Below are 23,975 nucleotides of genomic sequence, written 5' to 3'. Positions count from 1 at the left end.
TAAAACCCAAAAAAACTTTAAAAAATTCGAAGATCACAACGTCTTTGTTTCAATTTTGGTTAGCTTAGTCTCTAAACTTTTTTAAAAAATAATTAAAAAATTTAGTGTTTGATTCATGAAGCAAAAAAAAGTCAAGATTTGGTATTCCAACTAATAAAAATTATTATTTTAAATTTTTAGCGTAACTGAGAGTAAACAGAATTGATATCTATATCACATAGAATGTTGCGTTATATAAAAAAAGTTACGTTAGCGAAACATATCAGATTAAACTTAATACATAAATATGATATTTGATCCCTCAACAATTAAAAAAATTGATTTTTGGTCTCTCATATGAAAAAAAATGATCAAATTTGATGGAAAGAAAAAAAAGAGGGAAATCTAAATTTTATAAAAAATAACTAAAAATATAAAAAAAAACCTAAATTTTTAAATATTTTAAAGTTTTTTTATGAAATTTATATTTTTTAATCAAATTTAGTCCTTTTTTTTATATTAGGGACCAAATTTTAAATTTTTTAATTATTGAATGGTCAAATGTTATGAGCCTAATTTGACATGTCTCACTAATATCACTTTTTTTATGAGACGTAATATTATATGTAACGTAAATAATGACTCCGTTTATTCTCAATCATGATAACTAATTAAAATAATAATTTTTAATAATTAAAATATTAAATTTTAATATTTTATACTTCAAGTATCAAATATTATATTTTTTTAATTATTAAATAACTATATTAAGTCTTTTCAAATAATTCATTTTGTATGCTAATTTTTGTTCACTTTGCCCTTACTATTTTAATTTTTGGACTCAAGTTCATCCTTAAATTAAATTATTTAAAAAGCTTATAACTAAATTGGAGGAAAAAAATTCAAAAATTAAATTAACTAAAATAAACAAATTCGAGGTCAAATTGATTTTTTTTCACATATATACACACATATATATATTTATTCACACACTTTTTGGCATTACCCACATTTATTAGGAGACATTAGAGATGAGAAATGGGTCAGGTGGCCCATGGGCCGAGCCGGCCCGCTATTGTAGCAAATGGGCCAGGCCAGCCCGCCCACAGAATGCGGGCCATGCCGGGCCAGGGATATCTGGCCCGTAGCTCAGCTCGACTTGACCCACCAAAATGGCCCGTGGGTCAGCTCGCCAAAAAATAAAAAAAAATATTTAAAAAATTATGTTTATTAAATATTTAAACATATGTTTAAATATATTTTAAATATAATAATTAAAATTATACAAACATAAAAATTATATATATTTTAAAAAATTATAAATAAATGGCCTATGGGCTGGCCCAGACTGCCAAGCCCACAGGCCAGCCCTACCCAATAAGCCCACGACTCGGCCCACTTGGCTCATTTATTAAGAGCTACATGGCCATGTCAAGCCCCAATATTCATTGCCTCAACCCGACCCATCTTTTTTGCGGGCTAAATTTAGGTCGGCCCACCAAATGGGTGAGCCAAGCAGAGGCGGGCCGAGAGACATGTAAAGGTTTAGCTGACGGAAGATAGTCGGATACTTTCCTCGAGCGGTACGACTTTGAAAGCAACCAAGAACTCATAAACCTACTGAAAAGGATTCGAAAATGGGAACGATCGAGACGTGGATGATGAAACACTCTCTGCTCTTCGCCGGAGCCACCCGACACCCTTTCATTCGGAGCATCCGAGACGGCACCCTTCACCTCTCTGCCTTCAAGCGCTGGCTTGTATTTCTCTCTTCACTTTCTTCTTTTCTCATTTCTTTTGCCCTATCTGCGTCTATACATGTGTCTATTGCATATATATTTCTTGTTTTGCTATTGAATGATATCATGTGTAAATAGGAGCATTAAGCTGAATTCTCAACTATTGCCTTGTGTTCTTGGCTGTTGCTTGTGGTATTAGGTTGATCGTTACACTCTATTGTGTTGGTAGCGTTGATCTTTATTTTCTTGTAGTGTTGTGGATTGCCTTATTGGATGGTCCAGGATCATGCATATAAGGTTTGAACTTCAATTCTGTATTTATATTATATTGAATAGACGTGTCCGAGCCAATTTATCTAGATTATGCATATTTTGATAATTCTCTGAATTTCTGCCCTTCTCCCAATTATGAACGGAACCAATTTATACTAATGTAATAAGCCTAATACCCCTCTGCCCCCATGCGAAATTAGTGAATTGTGCATAGGCTCGTCTATAAACTTGTAAAGGATTGTGCTGCAAAGCTTGGACCATAAATCCAGCATGTGTTTCACAAACTAAAGCCTGATATTAATAATGTGATCCTGATGTGTGGACATGTCCGATGCATATCACATCATAATAAGAAGTTAGTTCAAAAGAATAATCACAATAATAAGAAAAGAAGAAAAAAAAAGAACTACTATGAGGTGTCACAGAAATGAAGTGACAAGAGGATTGCACTCTGAATTTAGTGAGAATTAGGAGGATGCAATCGAGTTTGTAGAAGAACAGAGAGAAAGAAGAGAGATAGCTAGAAGAATTTAGAGAGAGAGAGAGAGACAGAGAGATGTAAGGAAGAATGCAGAAATCTGATATTCATTCAAGTTCTCTTTCCAAGAGGGACTTGGGAGGTGATATACTTGGCAAGGTAGGCGCTGCCACAGGGGATTCCCTCCTTCCCAACGGTTGTAACAATATGATTTGTCCTATTTTAACCACTTTACATGTGGCAATCTAAGGCTAACAAACAGCTAACAACTTCTCTAGAAATTACAGCAATAACTAGTAAATGCAAACAGTAAATAGCTATGAATTACAGTAAAAAATAAAATTGACCGCTAATATGAATGGCTGCCGTGACATGAGGACCCTTAAACTCGAATCCCAAAAACAAGATACTTAAACTGAACGGGAATCACTAGACCACATGGGTTTTATAGCACTTGTGACATAAATCACCTGCTTGATCATATCCAGTATTTTTTTACATTTAAATTTTGATTTGAATGCAGAATTCATGGGAAGTTTTGATTATTGTAGGAACAAGATTATATATTTGTTAGTGCATTTGTGCCATTTGTTGCAAGCGTGTTATTGAAAGCTTGGAAAGAGTCAGATGATAATTCTGATATGGAAATCATATTGAATGGTCTGGCCACTTTGGAGGGTGAGCTCAAGTGGTTCAAGAATGAGGCCTCCAAATGGGGTATTAGCCTATCCAGCAGTGTTCCTCTTAAGGCAAACCTTGACTATTGCAGGTTCAGAATCCCTCTAACTTGTGGACTTTTCTTGTGGCTCATGTCTAGTAAAGATGAATTTTCTACACATATGGCCTATTGAGAATTACTTAAGTGCTATGTTCATGGAACAGGAACACATCTAAGATTTAATGTTTTAAAATCCTAAACCATATCTTGTTGAAGGCTGGTAAAGACAATTGTAAACATGTATTTTATCAATTGTCCAGTCGTTAGAGTTGAGCACCACTAAGATTTAATGTTCTGAATTTGTAAATTATGGCCTATTGTGGACTAGTAAAGATGATTTTCTAATAGTAATGTTCTATCAGTTACCAAATAATTTGAATGTCAATTGTCATTGAAGACATCTAATATTTTTCACCCATATTCTTAGTAAGAGTTTTGTATCAAAACACATTGTACTTCAACAGAGGAATTAGTTTTCAATATACTATTCTAAGTGCTGGCATGGGTTATGAATTCAGACATAAAAAAACTGAATTATGTAGATACAGTTCCAAATTTTGAAAATTTTTGATGGACCTATTACTGTTTTGTGTACTCTTTGTTTATTCCAATCACTAATAAGCTGGAGTTTCCACTGTTTTTTCATTCATTGATTGTCTGGATTCTGAAACCTACAAAATAAATTACATCTACCAAATATTTTTTTCAATTGATAGAAGATAAAAGTTTATGCAAATCTTAATGTGTTTATCCTTTATGTTGGAAGTGGCTTTAGATGCCCATTAATTGAAAATTACATACTTATTGGAGTTTATATGATACATGTTCAATAATCTCTATTCTGTTCTTCTGAGTTTATAATGACTCCTAGCTAAGAGTATACTAAAGAATTAGTCTTGTTTCTCAAAATTTATGCATATATACCTAAAGCATTCCCTTTGTTGATAAAATATTAATTTAGAACTTGGACGTGAGTAAGAGAACATTAAGGAGCCTGTTTGAAACTTTGAGCTGAAAAGATTTTTTTTGCTAAGCTGAAAAGATTTTTACTCCACTTGCATAGAAAGCATTTCTTATTTGCCTTTGCTTCCTAATATTATAAACAGAAAGTCTACGAGGGCATTGGAAATAGCTGGTAGAATTTCTGATTTGTTTGAGTTCCTGTCATGTTGAAGGATCTTTATGTTGTCACAGCTTTGTTGAGAGCTTAATGAGCTCGGATGTTGAATATACAGTAGCCATAACAGCCTATTGGGCCATTGAAGCTGTTTATCAAGCTAGTTATTCCCACTGTTTGGAAGAAGACTCTAATACTCCAGCAGAGTTGAAGGAAGCCTGTGAAAGATGGGGCAATGATGTTTTTGGTCAATATTGTTTTTCCCTCCAGCAAATAGCTAATCGCTGCCTAGCCAAGGCACCAGATGACCTGGTCTCGAAAGCTGAGGTGGTTTTTCTTCGTGTTCTCAAACATGAAGTTGAATTTTGGAATATGAGTTGTGGTGGAACTTGAGTACTCCTATCATAGACATGATATAACATGATTAAGCTGTCGTTGCTGTGAATCAATAAAAGGGATAAATATCTTTGTTTTTCTTGTGTTGGGCTGGTAAGGGTTTGTGGAGAATGTTGAGAGACTCAGCTGTGTTCATGCTTTCTTGAGTTGTCTTTTACCTATTTGCATGAAGTAGACAAGTTTGAATCTATATTTTGCCCATATGCATGGTTTATCAAGCTGTAGCTAACAATTTTTAGTTTGTGATTGAAATTCAACCTCAACTTAGTACAGAAGCATTCCATTGATCTGAATTGGTTTGTAAGCTGTGGAGGATCATTTTATCTACGTTCAATGAACTCTGAGTCCCCGATTTGCTATAATACTGGATTGTAGTCAAACTGGAGCATGCCAACGGAAGTTGTTATAAGAGGCAGAGGCTGGTGAGAAACCTGCCATGGCTGTGAATTACACCGAGGAATGTCTCTCTGATACCCGCAAACATAGCTACAGACAATTTCCAGGGACTCCAACCTCTTCGCCAATTTGTCATGCTGCTCTTTTAACATCTGGTTCTCCAGCTCCACAGTTATGGATGTTCGCTTGAGGTAACTGATTTTCTGAACAATCTCGTTGTTTCTCTTGCCTAGAAAAGCGATTTCACGATTGAGATCCTTGATGTGCTGTTCTCTTCTCATCCTTGATCGCCTTGCTGATTCACGATTTGAGATCTTTCTCTTCCTCTTCTTCTCATCCACCATTGCATACTGATCGTCCCCTTCTGATAACAAGCTTGCTAGTTGTGGCATTTTGGTTGGATCTTTGAAGTTGTAGAGGTTACAGAAGAGCTACTTCAGGAGAAAACATAAAACCAGTACAGGAAAACAACAGAAAAGGATTGAACAAGGAGGAATATAGAGCTCATATGATGAAGAGGATCAGCTATGGCTTATCCCGCAAGGAGAAAGCCGAGAAACCATGGCCAGTAATTAACTTCAAAAGAGCTTTGAAGCAGCAGAAAAACCAGACTTGGTGGGCTATGACTAGCAAAGATGATGAGGGTGGCTGTGAATGAGTGATACCATTTATAGGATTTATGTTGGTGCAACGAATGCTCCTTGTTAGAACATCTGGCAATGGCATGGCATTTCTTGACTTTGCAAGACAAAACCGCAGCCAAATTGACAGCAAGAAGATGGCTTTGCTCGGATAACCATCAACTTTATGAACCTGTAATTTTCCAAGAAGATTCCAGAAATCTGTTTACGTATCCTCATTTTGCTCATATCTTGGAATAGCTGTTTCTGGAGATGATTTGCCTTCGTCTTTTATCACAGGAAAGCACACCGATGGTGTACTTGCAAACCCCAAAAGCAGAGCAAGAAAAAAAAATATACATTTATTTTTTATTTTTACCCTATCCACTCTCTTTTGTCTTTTGCTTTATGCAAGCCTTTTGTAGACGACTACTTGGACTTCAATTAGTGATATCCACCCACTAAATACTTTAAGAATAATCAAAGGGAAACGTGCATGAAGACTTTTGCGTCAATCTGGTTGAGTTTTATTATCCATTCTTCCATTTTCTCATAAAAAATTAATCTGCAACAGAGTGCAGAAGATGTGCCCGTGAACCAACTTGATTAATCAGCGGATGAAAATAAAATATACGAGAAAGATGAACAAAAACTTGTAAACGTAACAGAAGAAGATAGAATAATTATACAGATAAAAAGTCTCAAATTTGTCTCAGAATCCATCGATCTAATTAATAAGTTAAGACTTATAATTAATTGTAAATATAAATTTGTTTATTGGTTGAGAGCATTGAGAAGCATCTCTACGTATCTCTTCTTCCATCTTAAGATTTGGCATTTTCTTTGATGAATTAATGGACACTTGGCCCATCTGTTGGACTTACAATGAGTGAATTGTCTCTATTAAGTCCAATTGGCAGGAAAACAAAAATATGCAGACTTCTTTGCCTTATCAATAATAAAGCTATTAAACAAGAAGGGCCTACTTAATTCCATTTTTTTTTATCAAATAAATTCGTTGGCGGGAGGGTGAAGGAATTGTCACAACATCTATACAGTTCTCTTCGCTGAAATATGACAAAATCTTGTGTATTTGGGATGATCGTTTTTCCATGATCCTGTACTCGTGCCCTTAATTATGCGAGAGAGATAAATCACAAACATAAAATTTTATCTCATTGTGTAAAAAAATATTCAACTCATGCCCACTGAATTATCACTCCATATGTGAGAGTAAGAAATGGAATTTGGCACGCAAATGGTTCACATAACGGGACTTTCAATTAGCAGCAATGGAATTCTAAAATATGAAATCAAAACCGCATGTCTGAAGTTTTACTGTTACTGGGTGCACAATTTTTTTTAAAGAATGTGACTGTTTAATTGTGATTTTTCATAAAATTATTTTATATATAATAAAAAATTATAAAATTTTCAATTCCGAGTTTAAAAATGATACAACTCGTTATGTAGATTCAATTCTTGAGTTTTTTTTATTGGTGATTAAATTGACATGAAAAACAGAATTAAAACTGCATTTAATTTAGAATCAAAATGGAGTTCATTCAAAACCGCATAGAAGAATGATAAAATATTTTTAACTAGCGAGTACGGTAACCGTGTGGCTGTAGTTTAGTGGTAAGAATTCCACGTTGTGGCCGTGGAGACCTGGGCTCGAATCCCAGCAGCCACAATCGTCTTACGTTGGTTCCTGTATTTTATAAAATTTTAATTTTTATAAACAAGAAACAATACTTGGATCCAACATCATCTATTTTTATAAGAATAACCTATTGATCAAATTAAGTTCAACAACCATTTAAATCAATTCAAAACATAAAAAAAAAAAAAAATCAAAACTATTCAAGGTTTAATATAACCATATTATAACAATACCAATAGATTAAAGTGTTATAAATATAATTAAAATTTATAACAACTTGATAATAATAACACGAAAAATCATATTATGGATTTAATCCATAAAATCTATAATACCTTTATAGATGTACCTAAAATAGCATGTTGGGTCGAGCATACACCCACGATCCCCTCTTTATCCCTATTTAAATTAATTAAAATTATATATATATATATATATATAGAGAGAGAGAGAGAGAGAGCACAGTGACCATCTAATGAAGTTGAGAACTTGGATAGGTAAGATGGAGAATGCATCCATACTATGTCACTAGTTTACTTTATGTATTTAAATATTTTGACGTGTTAAATTACGTTGGAATTTACACGTATTTTGTCTCTTTGGCTATGTGTTGCCAATATTTTTTTATTTATATATTTGTTTTAACTAATAAATATATTATTTTGTATCTTATTGTCGGTCAATATCGGCTACTAAAAAGGTATAGATGGCTAACTTTTCATTTATTTCTATAATTGTCAACTCATTTTACGTTTTTTTTGGCATTACTTAACTTTAGTTGTCATCTTTAAATTTATTCATTAATAAATCATCCTAAATGTCTTAAATTTAATTTTTATTTTTTTACGACTGTGGTATTTACTTTTATAAATACAGTGCGTACTTAAATTTGGTCATTTGATTGATATAATTATCTTGCTAATTAGTTACTTTGCTGGTTAAAGGAATTTTCATGTTTACCAATAGTTAGGCTAAGGTTAATGTAAGATGCCACTTTTGTCCCCATTGATGATTTTTTTAATTCAATATGATAATTGGTATAAAATACTTCTATTTTGTAAGGTTTAAAATAAAATAATTTCTTTATTAGATTATTTTGGTCAACATGAGTGTAGTTAGGAATATGTATCGATAACTTTAATAAGAATGTGTTTATTAGGTTAAATTTAGATTCTTACAATATTTTTTTCTCATTTATTTTGATAGTTGTCAATATTTTTTTGTTACTAACTATTTTTACAGTCGCCAACATTACTTTAATAACGAACAATCAAATCTATCATTCAAAATATTTAACTAACCATTTTTTTCATTTTTCTCTATAATTGTCAAAGTTTTTGCCTGCACATTGTTACGAATATTTTTTGGACTCATTCTTATGGGCTAAACTCAACCTAGTAGGACGCGCCCAATCTCTTGAAACCCAATTGAGCCAAGGCCGAGCTTGTCAGAACAAGGTTACACTTCGTTGATGCCTGAGTTCAGACTCTAGGAATCAAGTGAGCTCTCAGTGATGTTCCAACTCGCTGACCTAGCCAAGCGAGTTCCTAAAGATGCTTTTCAGCTCGCTGGACAAACTGTTCAGCTCGCATAATTAGAAGGCCACGAAATAACCAGAGAATAGTTGTGGACTATGCGTTATTCTAGCTGAACCGTCCAGGCCCAATTTGGCTCCCCCTCTTGGCCCATACCGGTCCTATCCTGACCCTATATCAGCTTGCAAATAACATCATTGTAGCATCTTTTGGGTATCCGTGCGCTCGCCTTAGATTTCATTCTTATTAATAGCAGATTCTATCCACATTAATGGACGTCTCGTCGGCACCTTGCCGTTACCTGGGTACCTTCACTGGTGTCGGATATTCAATCCCATCACCTGCGGATGCATGAGGTAGGCATACGAAGGGATATCTACTCCTCTTATATCAGTAAGCTCTTTTCAGAGCCAATGTATATATATATATATATATATATTTCTGTTAACATATTGATATACAACTTTTACTTACTCTCTTAATTACTGGAACTTCGAAGTACTTGCAGAGACAGGCCAACAGGGAGAACGCAGACCAATTCACACAACATTCCTTTGTGCACATTCTCTTCCTCCCTCTCGTGTTCATCATCTCAATACGAGTCTACGAATCACAGTCGACCAATTCTCAAAATCGATACACATTTTCTTATTAATTAATAAATGTGTCACTTTAATATTGTCAATCGATGTTGATTATCAAAAGAATAATGTTATTTATCTAAATTGAAAATGAATCTCCAATTTAATTGGTATAATTCCATTAGAAAATGAAAAGATACAGGTTTCTAATAAAATTATGCCAACTAGACTGAAGATATATCTCCAATTTAAATAAATAACATTATTTTTATAAATAAAGGATTAGTTAAGGTATTTTTTTTCCTTATCTTTATAGTTAGCAAATTTTATTAAATTTTGATATCAGCTGGATATAGTAATTTTATTAATTAGCTAATTTACTAGTGATGGAGATATTTTATTTCTGGCAATAATTAGGCTAAGATAACATATCTTCTTGCCATTTCACTAATGGAGTAAGTTGTGATCGCTTAGGTGCGTGTTTGGATGAGAGAAAATTTCGAATTTAAATTTATTCATTCTTTTAAAGTTTGTGACTAATGAATTTGTAATGTCACTATGGCTATCGAGATATTGTCAAAAATCTTGAATGATAAGTTAGTGTTGATCTTGTTACCCAAGAACATGATCAACTTTCATACTTTTTGATACTTTTAATAAAATTATTCAAAAATATGTATAATTTACACTAATTTTAAGCGTCGTTACCCGTGTAACTACCCTAATCCTTACCCATTTATTTAGCCATATATATATATTGTAATTTTACTTTTATCATCCGAATTTATTAACATTTAATTGAATTCAATAAATTTGATTTAAAAATATAGTTTTACCATATAGAGTGCTTTGATTGTGATTCAAAATTTGTCCCTCAATAGTTTTAGTAGAAATAGGCAAAATTCGTAAGTAAGTTGTTATCATATTTGATTGTTTGTTTCGTGGCAAAATATTATTGATACCTCATTTAGTTACATAATAATATATATAAAATAATAAAAATATTCATCATCTAAGATGATAAGATGAGAAGGTGAGATATATGACTAAATTATCCCATTCAAAATAGTGTGGTGGTGTGATACCGTTTATTTTACATATATTGTGCAGCTATAGGGAGAAGACGTACGGAACACGCTGATCTGGCAGTGTAAATGTGCGCGTCCACGCAACACAGTCCCGCATATGATTAGATCTCTAGCCCATCCATTTAATCCCTTTAATAAATTTTTTTGGGTCTAAAATTTGCCCTGGGGCTGGGCGTAAAGATTTAAAACGCTTCGTTGGAACGATTGCACCTTTCGCGTCTCGCTGTTCTCCCAATCTCTTTCTCTCTCTCTCTCTCTGTTTCTAACTACACAGAGAGAGCCCCGAGACAAAACCACCGAGCTCCCTCCAACACATCTAAATTCATTCATTCTCTCTATCTCTCTCTATATTTACGCAAGGAACGTGTATATATTGCTGTTCGTTCACTGAATTTGTTCGAATTCTGAGACCCTTCGATCCCCATTCGCCCTTTCCTCAGATTCACTCAACCCGGAAAAAGGTGGGCGTTGTGTTGCCAAACCGGACTCAATCTCAGGTAGCGTGTCTGTTTCTGCTCTCCCAATTTGAGAGAAAAACAGTGTTTCCTTTTGAAATTCAATGGGGTAGTTTTTGTTTTTGTTTTTTTTTTTGAACTTTTGTTGTTTGTTCTCTGACAGTGAATCGTATTTGGGTTTTCAATTCCTGCTTCGAATGTGCCTTTGATTAATATCTTGAGTGTTTTTTAGGTGTTACAGTGAACGCTTATGGGCGGTGGTCGCTTAGGTTTCTGGAATTGTAGAGGCGAATTTTGGGTTTTTGGTGATCGTCCGGCCGGTTAACTTCCTCACGCAGTTTGAAAGGTCCACTCTTTTGTCCGGCTTTGATTTTCCTTTTCATCTTTAGTTTCTGTTGTATTGCTCTTCAATTGGTTCATACTTGCTTGGTTTAAGCTGTATCTTTTCTTAGTATAGGCATTGCATTCATCGAGTTTCATGGTTGTTAGTAGTCATTCTTCGGTTTGAGATAGTGATTGTCAATTAGTGAAAGAGGATAGACTATCATGAGGACCACCAGGTAATTTTTTTTCTTTTAATGGGTCCATCTGGTCTTATTTGTTCTTGCAAGCCACCTGCTCCTTTCTTTTCTTTCTGACTTGGTGCTTTCAGTCCTGTCGAAATTTTGTTTCCTGTGGTTGCCTTCAAGCCAAGTGAAAATGGAGAAACTTTTTCCCTGATTTGGTTGGTGGATCAATCTGGTTCTTGCTTTAGTTTCTTTCTTGCTCATTCAACCATCCCCTGGTCAAGCTCTGGACAAAGCTCATGCTCGGCCCCTTGGTGACCCTTTCTCTTTCATCAAGGAGACTTGTCAACTGCAGTGGTTCGCAAAGCTGATCGATCGCCTTTCTCTTGAATGACAAGTGCCACTATACTCCCGGTCCATACTGGGCCTAGTAGAGTGATATCATGACTGTTAGAAAATCACTAGTTTTGGTGAGGCACAACTTGGATGAAGAGTCAGATCCAACTTTTTCACTATTTTTGTAAGAGAGGGGGGTAGAGAATGGAATGGTACATAATGGAACGGAAAGTAAGGGCAAAAGAAGTAATGGAAAGTTCATTACCCTTCTATAATTTGGGAAGAATGAAATCTAAATGAACATAATATAACTTCAATTTATTTGGATAGAGATTGGAAGGGGATGGAACGGTTAACAAAGAAAATAAAGTTACAATTGTATCCCTTCACTTTCAAAATAAATAAACAAGAACAAAAATAACAAGGGTAAGATAGGAAAAATAATAACCATATTTATAAAAATATTTCCTTCCCCCCCTTCTTAACACCCCAAATTGGGGTGTAAACAATATAGGGATATAGAATGGGACGGGAAGGCATCATATACCCGCCTCCCTGTCCATTATGAAACCTCCAACCAAACAAGGGAAAGGAGATTCCTTCCCCTTCCCCTCCCCCTCCATGCCCTCCATCCAAACACAGGCTTAGGAAGCAAGGGAAGGGAATGGATAGATAGAGCTCATTTAGGGAAGCTGGGCAGGGGTAAGTGGAACAACTGTGTTGGTTCAATCAGGAAATTTATGCTTAGTGCATCACTAGTTGGTTTTTCTATTTTTTAGGGTTAGGATCCAAAAAACACGTCCTTCAAGTATGAACTAATAATTATCAAACTAATAACCAACTCGTCACTTAGCATTATCTGGATCCCCAAAACGAGTCAAGATATGATATAGCAGTCATATCATTGTAACATCTGAAATCTGTTTTGCATAAACAAAAGAAAAATCAATATGGTTCTAAGTTGTGAAGCAAAATCTAGGGAAAAAAAGTGTGGATAGAAGGGCGAGAGAAAGAGAGAAAAACAATAACAATGATATAGAATTTCAATCTATAAATGTAAGATCTATGAGTCGTCTTTTAAAAGGCAATGTAATAAAGCGCCAATATAGAATTTCAATATGTGAATGTAAGGTCTATGAGTCATATCTTAAAAGGAAATGTAATAAGGCGTCAATATTGATTCTTTCATAATTAAATGAATCTGTTTCTAGAATAGAACACACCCCTGCCAAAAAGAAAAGGGGCCTCAAGGTAATAAAGACTGAGAACATTGACTCAAGAACAAATTCCATTAACAGCACCGTCATAGAATTCAGATCTAACCATTCAACAAGAAGCAATGGGAGTGATGGGAACGATGGAACCTTTAAATGCAGAAAATTCTGTTGCAAATGAATCTTAGTCATTCATTGGTCAGGATGGGGGAAGGAACCAGAAACCAATTTTTTGTACTTATTAGAAAGGTTAGGGACAATTTGTTGTGGCACTTGATGCCATTCTGCAAGGGGTGAAATTTGGCTGATTGGATGTGAGAGTACGTGGAAAATTCAAAAAAGGGTTGTATGAGCCAAACTGCAAAGGTCCAGTCCAAATTTCCTTTTTAGTTTCGATTGAGCCACTCTTGGCCAGTTGTCTGTTATCAGGGGCTCAAAGCTCATAAATAAAGTTGAAGGCATCTATGACCGCTCGTTTAGCATCCTTGTCTGAATTGGTTTTCCACTTGATTCTCATTGCCCTAGTAGGTTCTTATAATTTTGAGGTGGGTAGGATTGCTGATTTTCAATGTGTGGTGATGTGGGGAGTAAGAGGTGGTTTCATGGGTATTGCCATTCAGGCTAATACTGGAGGTTCTAAATTGCTTTAAGCCCAATGGAGGCTTTGGATGTGCTATTATGCATGATTTCCTGAAAGCGAAGCTACCTGCATTCCTTTGTTTTGTAAGATTGCAGGATTTGAACTTCTATGCCCTGAAATCAGGAATATTAGCTGCAGGCAAGAGGAAAAGACAGCCCACCAATAGAAAAAAAAAAAAAAAAAAAAAAAAAGAAACTCATTGAGGCTGGGCTAACCCACTAAATACCAAAAATGTGAAGAAAGAAACTCCAAACCTATATAATCATGATACTAATAACACCCTTGCACACAAGAAAGTATACTGAAACCATTCGGCCTATGAGCCTTATCCCCCTTGGAACCATGAAGTGCCTTTTAACACCTCATCTTCAGAAAAAGATTCCCAGGTTGGGTTTGCTGGTTCATCAGTTAAGGATTTAAACTTGAAGTCTGGTTGATCAGGCCTCCAATCTCCCTCCTAAGATTCTTATAAACCTCTCTAGTACCACTACATATTCACCAGTTTGAACTACCTTTATTAACAGTCTATCAATATGGTTACTTTTTCTATGAGCACTAGTCAGCCTATGGAATACTTAGGGGCTGTTTAGTTACAGAAAACATTTTTTCATTTTTCCATCTCTAGTTCTCCTTTCCTATAGAAAATTTATTATTATACCTATAAAGTTGATTCTTCTTCTTTTGTGGTACAAAGTTCAACATGGAAAATGACTCTTCACTATCTTTGGGTCTGCATTAAGAATTGTTTTGGTCAAATTTCAAGCTTGATAGGTTTGTATTGTATTTTAGATTTACTCATGCTATGTGTGCCACATATGCTGTAAATCAAGTGCTTTATGCTTCCCTTTGTGGTGTTGTAGGAAATATGGCTCTTCGGAAATATGTTCCTTCTTGTGATGGACGTTCTGTGAATATGAAACCACTGAGTTTCCCTAATATGGGAAATGAGAAAGCTCAACTTGCAAATCCAGAGAAAAATACTTCAGAGACTGATGTAGATATTGACCTGGGAGAGGTTTATTTTCTGATTATGCATTTCCTATCAGCTGGGCCTTGTCACAGGACCTATGGACAGCTGTGGAATGAGCTTCTTGAACATCAACTTTTACCTAGACGGTATCATGCTTGGTATTCCAGGAGTGGGGTGCGCAGCGGAGATGAAAATGATGATGGCCTGTCTTTCCCATTGAGTTACAATCAATTGGCAGAGAGGTATACAGTATGCTTTTGGTCAACCTGGTATCTCTGTGTTAATTAGTTATTTAGTTACATGAGCTGTGCATGGCCCTCAGTACAAATTTTGTTTGGCTAATCATCATCATTCTGATTTAATGGAGATTATAAATGCTGATTTTTCAGAGGATACTGCTGGGAGGATGTTAGGATTTTGTTGAGTTATCTTGCTTCTCCTTTCTTTGGTATTATATTTCTTTGATTGAGGCCATCATTTTTGTTTCTTTAGGTATCCTCATGTTGAAAAGGGTCATTTGGTAAACCTTCTGAAGCGACTGATTCTGAATTCAGCTAGTCCATCACGAGGTGTTGTTGGTGGGGGTACTTATAGTGCAGCTGCGGTTCCTACTCTTTTGGGAACTGGTTCTTTTTCACTTCTAGGACGTAAGTGACTTATATTCAACATGATTTATTTTGTGTTATATATCTTTACATGGACACCTTTGGTTATTGAGATATGTTTGTTGGGTGATTGACTAAATAATCACCAAGCCATATACATATGTCAATTGCCAAATGAAAAAGACGCCTCAATGTCTCTTCTACATTAGAACCTGCAGTATTTTGTTAGTTATTACTGTTCCGGGTTTCTAATGTTATGAGAGGAGCTTCCACTGTCAATCTCTCCCCTTCTTCATGTTCTGCTAGCCACTAATACTTTATTTTTCTCTCCCTTCTTCCGTTATCTCCAGATGATCAAGGCAAGATAAATAATGGTAGGACGGCCCTTGCTCACCTCCGTTGGCCTCATATGCGAGCTGATCAGGTTCGTGGGCTACATTTGAGGGAAATTGGTGGTGGTTTCACAAGACACCATCGTGCACCTTCCGTTCGTGCAGCATGTTATGCAATTGCCAAGCCATCTACTATGGTGCAGAAGATGCAAAATATTAAAAAGCTTAGAGGACATGTCAATGCTGTTTATTGTGGTAACTTACTACTCTTCCTTCCCAATAAATAAATAGAAGTTCTGAACTGTTGTTTCTATATAGCTTATACCTTCAGATTCTTTTTGCTCATATGCTTTTCGTTTGGACAATCGGGAATAGTGATGATAGGGATGCTGACACCTAGTAATTTTTTTCCCATGTAGGAGTTTATGATTTTTGTGTTTTTGTTTTCTTTATTTTTCCTGTTCTTGGAACAAAAAAATTTGGGCATATTTTAAAACAACTTTATTTTATATAGTTTTTATTTTGTTACGGTATCAATTTATAGAACTGAAAAAAAACATTCATTTTTCATTTCCCAAAACTGTGGTGTCTTGATTTCAATAATTGAAAACAGGGTTTGGAATGAGTTCTATAAACACATCTTCTTGAGTTTTTCTATTCCAAAGCCATAAAACAGTTTTTGGAGCCACAATCAAATTAGCCCTTTGTTTTCATTTGATCCTCGATGAATACCATGACTTCTGTAGGGATTAGGGACCTCATGGGGATGCAAAGAATGTACTTGATTCAAAAAGTGTGCATGTTAGTATCTACTAGCTTTGCCATTATTTACACTAAAGTTGTCTTGTTTAACTTTATATTAACTTTGCTGTGAAACATTCTTTACATACTGTCCTATAGAGCTTCTGACCTCATTACACGTTGCTCACCTACTTTTTAAGCTTTATGGTATGTTATACCTAGGGCTGCTGGAACTACTTTATTGGACAGGAATTCTACCACACTTCCTTTCACACACTCATGGATTAGATCTTAGGAACAAATTTAATAGAATCAACAGAAAATATAAACTGAAATAGAATTAAACCAAATAAGAAACACAAACCACGCATGCACAAGAACATCGAGATTATCCTGGTTCATGCTATGTGAATGGCACTATATCCAACCTCTAAAAACCTCCCGAGAGCAGTCTTTATTTGCAGAAATCGATCAGTACAGTAGTGACTCTTCTCTCTCTTCTATTTCTTGAATGCCCCAATTGTTTTCCCCAAGATTACAAAGCTAACAGCACCTAGCCTTTCTCTCAGAAACAATCAGCACTCTTACAAACAGAAAAATGAGAACTCTCTACTCATTTGCCACCCCTTGCCCTCTATTTATAATAGTGGGTGGATATCCCAATGAAGACATAAAATATTTACAGTTTAACTCCCCAACTTAACACTAATTACAATTTGGGTTACAACTTTTATTTAATACTTCATTGGCCCTCAAATACAATGCTATAACTGATCTTATGAACCTATACTCTAGACAACATTTTAACAATTCTCCACCATTGTCTTGAGTATACTTCAATCTTCATCCATCCAAGCTTTTGGCCTTCCAATAGATGGAATGAACCGGCTCTCATAGGTTCTTCCTGCTGCACCTGATCACTCAAAAACACAAACACATCAAAGAAACAAATCAATGCTGTAAAACATAATAATGGACCACCTTTGGATAAAATTCCAGCTGCAATAACTAAACCTGCAACTCTCATTAGATATTATCCTCTTCAAGGATTTCCTAATGAATAACTTTTCCTAACATCAATATGATTGATATACTCCATGGTGGGACTTAAGACTAAGCCAAATGGACTGCCCATTGTCTATCCCAACTTTCTCTACCTAGACATTCCTTTTAGGGTTAATACGTAACTTTCTATCTAAGTACACTCCACCATAAACCAAATCCATACTTAATGTTATTTCTTAATCTCAAAGTGTCTAAACTTTTATACAGCATCACAACAACAGTGAACCCCGACCGGATAGGCCTTATCACTGCTAGACTTACTCCTAGCTCCCATATCTGGCCTCTTAGGCTTTACTGTTAAGTTTTGGAAAAAAATAACCTTACTGTCTCAACCTTTCATTCACTAGAAAAGCTTGATTTATACAAGCTTCTTTACAAAAATAGGAAACAACTAACTTTAGGAAAGAATCCTAGAATCTATACAATTTAGGATACAACCAAGATAGGAAACATAATCTAATCTAGAGGATACAATTTTTCTTTTAGGAAATAATATATACAATCAATCAATCTAGGAAACATATATAATCAGTCACCAATCAATCATCAATTAATCAATCACCAATCAATGATTGAATCATCAATCAATCAATCACCAATCAATCATCAATTAATCAATCACCAATCAATGATTGAATCATCAATCAATCAATCATCAATTAATCAATCACCAATCAATGATTGAATCATTCCATATCAGCTGCTGACATTTACCACTGTCTTTCTCTTATGCTTGTTTCAAACTTAAAGAACTGCTCTATCTACCTACCAGTCTACCAAGATATGCTTAAGATTTGGATAATCCTAGGCTTCCATAAGCTGTCCATTTCTATTCCAACCTCTATGCCTTATCTTTCCAGCTTCTCCTCCTTCCAACAATCTCAAACACTGAACTACCACCTCAGCTACACCTCGAGATTCCCATTGGATAACTATCAATGAAGCTGCCTTACTTTTCCTAGACATACCATTGAAATTGACATAGCTACCCCATGCACTCAATTTACCCCTTGGACTATCACAATCTTATATCTTACCTAGGGAATTATAATCACACTTAGAGAGCTTCTAAGCAACCAATCCTTGCTTACCTTACCCTCTAGCCTATTATCCCTTGGCTACACTATAAGATCACTTTTCTCTCTTAATTTTCCATGGATACTAGCTGATTAGTGACACCTATTTGACCCAAATTAAGCCTTTATGTGCTGCTATAACCAATGGCCATGTCTAGCCATTTCCCTAGACTTTTCCCATTTCCCAGCACTTCCTTAATTTACAAATAGACACTACAACAGCACTCCACCCTTTTAACCTAAGGGATATTCCATTTAAGTCCAAGCCTCTCCCCAAATTTACATGGCTCCATGCCATTCATTTGGTCATGAGTGCAGCCCTCTTTCTTATACAAGGGGCTCTATATTCCAGCCTGTCCTTAGCACTCAAGGCAGTGCATAAGCATCTTATAAATCCAAATTTCCATACCTCACTGGTAGATTACTTGTGGCTCTATCTTTTACCCATCCTAGGCAACACTAGACCTTCTATTCCCTTGCTCATTATCTACAAGGTGATTCTATTTCCCTTTCCTTGATTAATCCAGATTTTGATCAACATGGGCTACTCCATACAAGACAACACTTGCACACACCCTTTTCCCCTCACTGTTCACAAAGACCCTCAACGCAAGAGCCAAAGCTATACTAACTTCCTCCCTCTCACAATCTAGCCCAAGCTTACACAATGAATATGACCAATTTTTTTTTTTTTTCAGATTTCCCTATTACTATTCCCTGGTTCATAGGTTAGTTTAGGACATTCCCAAAGGATTCTCCTTGCTGTTTTTCTTTACACAGCATTCCAGATTTCATCCCTTGCCCTTGGAATCAACTAATTCCATGTCCTATTAGTAGTGTTTTTCCCTCATAGGTAAGGACCCTAGCTTTAGGAGACCTAGGTATACCTATTACACAACTCCACACACCTAACCCTTCACACCAGAAGCAATTTCCAGCAAGCTTCCTAAATTCCAGCAAGCTCATATGCGCTTGGGAATTCCTTAGGAACACACCATCTTCACTAGGTACACTTCACATAGCTCCACCATGAGACAAAGCCTAGATAGGTCACCCTAGATCCTAGAACTAATCTCTAATGGGCTTTTGACATATACAAGGTCTGATTTTGAGATTTCTACTTTGGTGATCTTACCAAACTACATGGTTGCACCTTCAAATTTCCCCTCCCCTAATATCCCTAGCCTTAGATACCTTTCCTAGTTATTGCTCACCATTGTGAGCCATCCTCAAGAAATGCCCTAACTTAACTTATCATAGGCTATCCGTAGTGGCTGCAGCTTATCCACAGAACCTGTAAGCATGCACCACATAATCTCTTTTCTTGAGGGTTGCTTCCATCTCTCTAAGAGCTCCAACTCTTAGGACTCCAATTCTCACTATCTAATTATTCCTAAGGACATTAGACTTTCTTATTAAAACATGGGCATATTTTACAGCTTCTAATAATCTGGAACAGCTCCACCATGCATCCTAATTTCTCCCATCTCCAATTTCCTTGACCTTAATTGATGCCTAGACAAACCATTTCCCCCCTCCACCATGTCTCTATGGGTAAATACCCTTTTCCTATGAGAATTACACCCTAACCCTAGGACCTATGCTATTTTACTACATACCTAGAAAGACTATAGGACATTCGCACTCTCATAGCCAACACCACACATGGTGTTTTAACATTCGGGGTTGGTTTTCTCCTGGGTTTCTTTCTTCTTGTTTCGGTAGTTTCTCTTGATGTGGCCCTCCTCATGGCAATGAAAACATTTTATTTTCCTCCTGCCATTCCTAGATCTTGACCTAGACCTTCCTTTTTTCTTAGGATCATTTTTATCCGATCTAAAACCAACCGAAAGGGCATCACTTACTGAGTTCTTGTCTTCTACTATTAGCTGCAATTCCTTAGAATTTAAAGCCCCTACTACATCATCCAAAGACAAGTTATCCCTGCCGTGTTTCAAGATGTCAACAAAAGTCTCATATGATTTTGGCAATGAGTGCAATAAGACCAATGCCTCATCCTCATCATCATACTTAATGTCAATGTTTTCAAGATCTAAACACAGCTTATTAAAGCTGTCAATGTGTTCTTGTAGCTTTTGATTTTCAACCATCTTGAAAGAAAAGAACTTGGGCTTTAAGTATAACCTGGTAGAAAGAGTCTTGGTCATGTAAAGGGTTTCTAGCCTATTCCAAAGGTCCTTTGCGGTTGTCATCTTTGACACCTCCCGCAAGATTTTGTCTCCTAGACTTAGAATTAAGGTATTAAATGCTTTCTTGTTGATTTATTTTCTCTTATCACAGATTTCCTTTTTCTGTTCATCCGTAAGGGATTCTGGTGGTTTTTCCTCACTGCCTAAGGCCTCTTCCAGCCCTAAATTTCCTAGTAAAGCCCTCATCTTCTTCTTCCAAAGGCCGAAATCATTCTGACCATCAAACTTTTCTATGTCATACCTAGTTGCAGCCATTATTTGACACTATTCTATGACTGAGAATCAAAACAGAAGAAATCTTGATACTAGAAATAGGCTTTGATACCAATTTGTTATATCTAGGGCCGCTGGAACTACTTTCTTATACAAGAATTCTACCACATTTCCTCTTACACACTCACGGATTAGATCTTAGGAACAAATTTAATAGAATCAACATAAAATATAAACTGAAACAAAATTAAATCAAACAAGAAACACGAACCGCACATGCACAAGAACACCGAGATTATCCTGGTTCATGCCATGTGAATGGTACTACATCCAACCTCTAAAAACTTCCCGAGAGCAGTCTTTATTTGCAGAAATCGATCAGTACAATAGTGGCCCTTCTCTCCCTTCTATTTCTCGAACGCCCCAATTGTTTTCCCTAAGATTACAAAGCTAACAACACCTATCCTTTCTCTCAGAAATAATCAGCACTCGTTACAAACAGAAAAATAAGAACTCTCTATTCATTTGCTACCCTTTGCCCTCTATTTATAATAGTGGGTGGATATCCCAATGAAGATATAAAATATTTACAGTTTAACCCCTCAACTTAACACTAATTACAGTTTGTGTTACAACTTTTATTTAATACTTCATTGGCCCTCAAATACAATGCTATAACTGATCTTATGAACGTATACTCTAGACAACATTTAACATGGTAGTTGAGCAAAATTGCAATTAGCTTTCTATGTTTTGGTCAAATATGTGCATGTGCATAAACATTATAATAGTTGTCTTTTGTTATCTTTATGAGTAGCTCTGATATGGTTGGAATAAGAATGAGGCATAGTATCTTGGAAAATTTTTTCTTTCATTCTTTTGGCATGTCACCCTTTGTACAATGTAATGTTATGTCATTATTAGTAGGTAATTTAATTTAAAATTTAAGAGTTTTCAACACTATTAGATATATATGATCACTTCTAAATGGTGGCCTTTCAAATCTGTAATTGTGTTTGAAAGATGTAAAATTATGGGTATTAGCATGTATTAACCAGCACAAATATGACTTGGACACACACAACTTGGCACGTGCCCACACATTAATCAAAAGATCAGGACATAGCCATTAATTGTTAGCTCTTGCATTTGTGCATGAAGTAACAACTCCTCATTATATTTTACAGTCAAATAAATTATTTTACATTTTTATCAATAAACAGTAGTAGATTATTTACCACATTCTATGTTACATGGATTTTTCTAAATAAGTGAAGTACTTGTGCCAAAGATTTAGCATCCTAGATGTGTACGAGACATTTGTCTCACATGGTTTGTTGAATAATGGGTCAAGAAATATGTAATAGACAATCACAAGCCTTAACCTCATGAGGTGGACTTAGCTAAAGGCTTAATAAATATGTTACGTTAAAAATATTCGCACAAATCTCATCTTCTTGTGTAAAAAGTAGTATTCCAGTTTTGTAAGTTTTATTAAATAATTGAATAAGAATATAAAAAAAATAAAATTTAGTCTTGTCCTTGTGTCCTTGGACATGTGAATTAGACTCCTAGACATTTACCTGCACCTGTCACCGGTAGCTGAGTCTAACATAGACTAAGTTCTATGATTTGAGACAAAGTGTTAGCAGGAAATTCTAATATGTAATTTTATAGGTATTTATTCATATAAAATTTGGAAATTTGTGCTTTAGTATTCCTAAAAGAAAAAGCTTAAATAAAAAACGTGTGATATTGTTTTTTTTTCACTTGATCTTGTCATAGTTATGGTATGTGACAGTAACAATCCGTCTAATTCAATGTGTATTAGAAGAGATAGCTGAAGAACTGTGGAAAGAAAGGGAGAGATTGGAAGAGAACGAGAGAAGGAGAGAGAGAGAAGTTGAGAGAGAGTATGGATTGAATTCTTGTTAGATAATCGATATCCCTTACAGGGGTAGTCTAAGCTTATATAGCTTGCTTTAGGGTGCTGCCACAACAGATCATAATCCTCATAACAAACTATTTTGTCCTATTCTAGCCACCTTTACACTTGGATATTCCTTCTAACTAACTACCAGCTGGAAAAGAAGAATTACAAGTAAACAATAAAGAGAAACAATAAGAGTAATTAAATCCGCAGCAAAATAGGCCTGGGTCGGCCTTGGTTTCTTGACAATACCCCTCCCTTCAGCAATTTCTTGTCCTCAAGAAATGTTTAAGAGGTTGGCTATCTTGGGAAATTGTTGTAGTAGCTGGGAAAGGTACTACATTCCCAGGTGTCCTCCCCCGCAGATCCTCCTTGCTGTCTGACCAACACTTGAATAAGAGGGGCTCCTTGGTGGTAGATGACTCTTCTATCCAATATAGCCTCTGGCTCCTTCATGACTACCTTCTCCCTGGGTAACACAGGTAACATGACTACCTTCTCCTTGGGTAGCATAGGTAATCTTGGATTCACTCGCTCCTGACCAGTTGTCTTCTTTAGTAAGGAAACATGAAAGACTAGATGGATTTTGGACCCTTTGGGTAGTTGCAAACGGTAAGCCACCTTGCTTACCCTAGCTGTTATGTGAAAAGGGCCAAAGTATTTAGGGTTGAGTTTAGAGACTGGTCCTTGGGAAATGGACTTTAGATGAGGGTACCTTAGCCGTAGGTAAACATTTTCTCCCACTTCAAATTTGCAATCACTCCTCCTCCTATCGGCTTGCTGTTTCATCCGATTTTAGGCTGATGCCAACTCCTTGAGTTGCTGTAACATCCCTCTCCTTTGCTGGAAATACTCCTCAACTGCCGTAGCTGAGGTACACCCTTCAGTGGCTGGTAAGATAGGGGGTTTAAACCCAAATATAGCTTCAAAGGGGGACATTTTTATAGATGCATGGTGGCTGGAATTATACCACCACTGTGCTAGAGCTAACCACCTATGCCAACTCTTGGGTTGCAGCAAACACATGCATCGAAGGTAGATTTCAAGGCTTTGATTCACCCTTTCTATCTGCCCATTTGATTGGGGATGATAGGTAGTT

The 23,975-nt window shown here is 35.8% G+C and overlaps 3 protein-coding genes and 1 non-coding gene across 7 annotated transcripts in view; 3 read left to right on the top strand and 1 right to left on the bottom strand.

Moving 5' to 3' along the window:
• The first annotated feature begins 1,535 nt into the window (after positions 1-1,535).
• LOC127800440 (probable bifunctional TENA-E protein) lies at positions 1,536-6,231 on the top strand. 4 transcript variants are annotated; one of them, XR_008022812.1, is made up of 5 exons: positions 1,536-1,739; positions 1,971-2,015; positions 3,021-3,238; positions 4,382-5,287; positions 5,472-6,231. XR_008022812.1 is itself a non-coding variant. In XM_052335052.1 (4 exons), exons 1-4 carry the CDS (start codon positions 1,617-1,619, stop codon positions 4,695-4,697), a joined length of 702 nt encoding a protein of 233 aa, XP_052191012.1. In that variant the 5' UTR covers positions 1,536-1,616; the 3' UTR covers positions 4,698-6,231. The 4 variants fall into 4 exon arrangements, 3 of the variants coding, with proteins under 3 accessions (XP_052191012.1, XP_052191013.1, XP_052191014.1); XM_052335052.1 differs by having other exon boundaries at positions 4,382-6,231; XM_052335054.1 differs by having other exon boundaries at positions 1,610-1,739; positions 1,918-2,015; positions 4,382-6,231.
• Positions 4,873-5,488, bottom strand: LOC127800441 (bZIP transcription factor 44-like). The gene has a single exon (XM_052335055.1). It carries the CDS (start codon positions 5,486-5,488, stop codon positions 5,057-5,059), a length of 432 nt encoding a protein of 143 aa, XP_052191015.1. The 3' UTR covers positions 4,873-5,056.
• Positions 6,232-7,337: 1,106 nt separating the features above from the next.
• On the top strand, positions 7,338-7,409 carry TRNAH-GUG (transfer RNA histidin (anticodon GUG)). Its single transcript has one exon. It is a non-coding gene; the product is annotated as a tRNA-His (tRNA).
• Positions 7,410-10,772: 3,363 nt separating this feature from the next.
• Positions 10,773-23,975, top strand: part of LOC127800733 (uncharacterized) — a 53,106-nt gene continuing 39,903 nt past the window's right edge. Inside the window, exons 1-5 of the mRNA XM_052335520.1 lie at positions 10,773-11,080; positions 11,271-11,384; positions 14,595-14,946; positions 15,197-15,351; positions 15,660-15,896. Coding sequence (XP_052191480.1) covers positions 14,600-14,946; positions 15,197-15,351; positions 15,660-15,896 — 739 coding nt within the window. The 5' untranslated portion in view covers positions 10,773-11,080; positions 11,271-11,384; positions 14,595-14,599. The remainder of the gene's footprint in view (positions 11,081-11,270; positions 11,385-14,594; positions 14,947-15,196; positions 15,352-15,659; positions 15,897-23,975) is intronic.

The sequence above is a fragment of the Diospyros lotus genome, chromosome 4 (assembly GCF_014633365.1).
Source record: "Diospyros lotus cultivar Yz01 chromosome 4, ASM1463336v1, whole genome shotgun sequence".
NCBI classification, from domain to species: domain Eukaryota; kingdom Viridiplantae; phylum Streptophyta; class Magnoliopsida; order Ericales; family Ebenaceae; genus Diospyros; species Diospyros lotus.
This window is presented reverse-complemented; position numbering and strand designations above follow the sequence as displayed.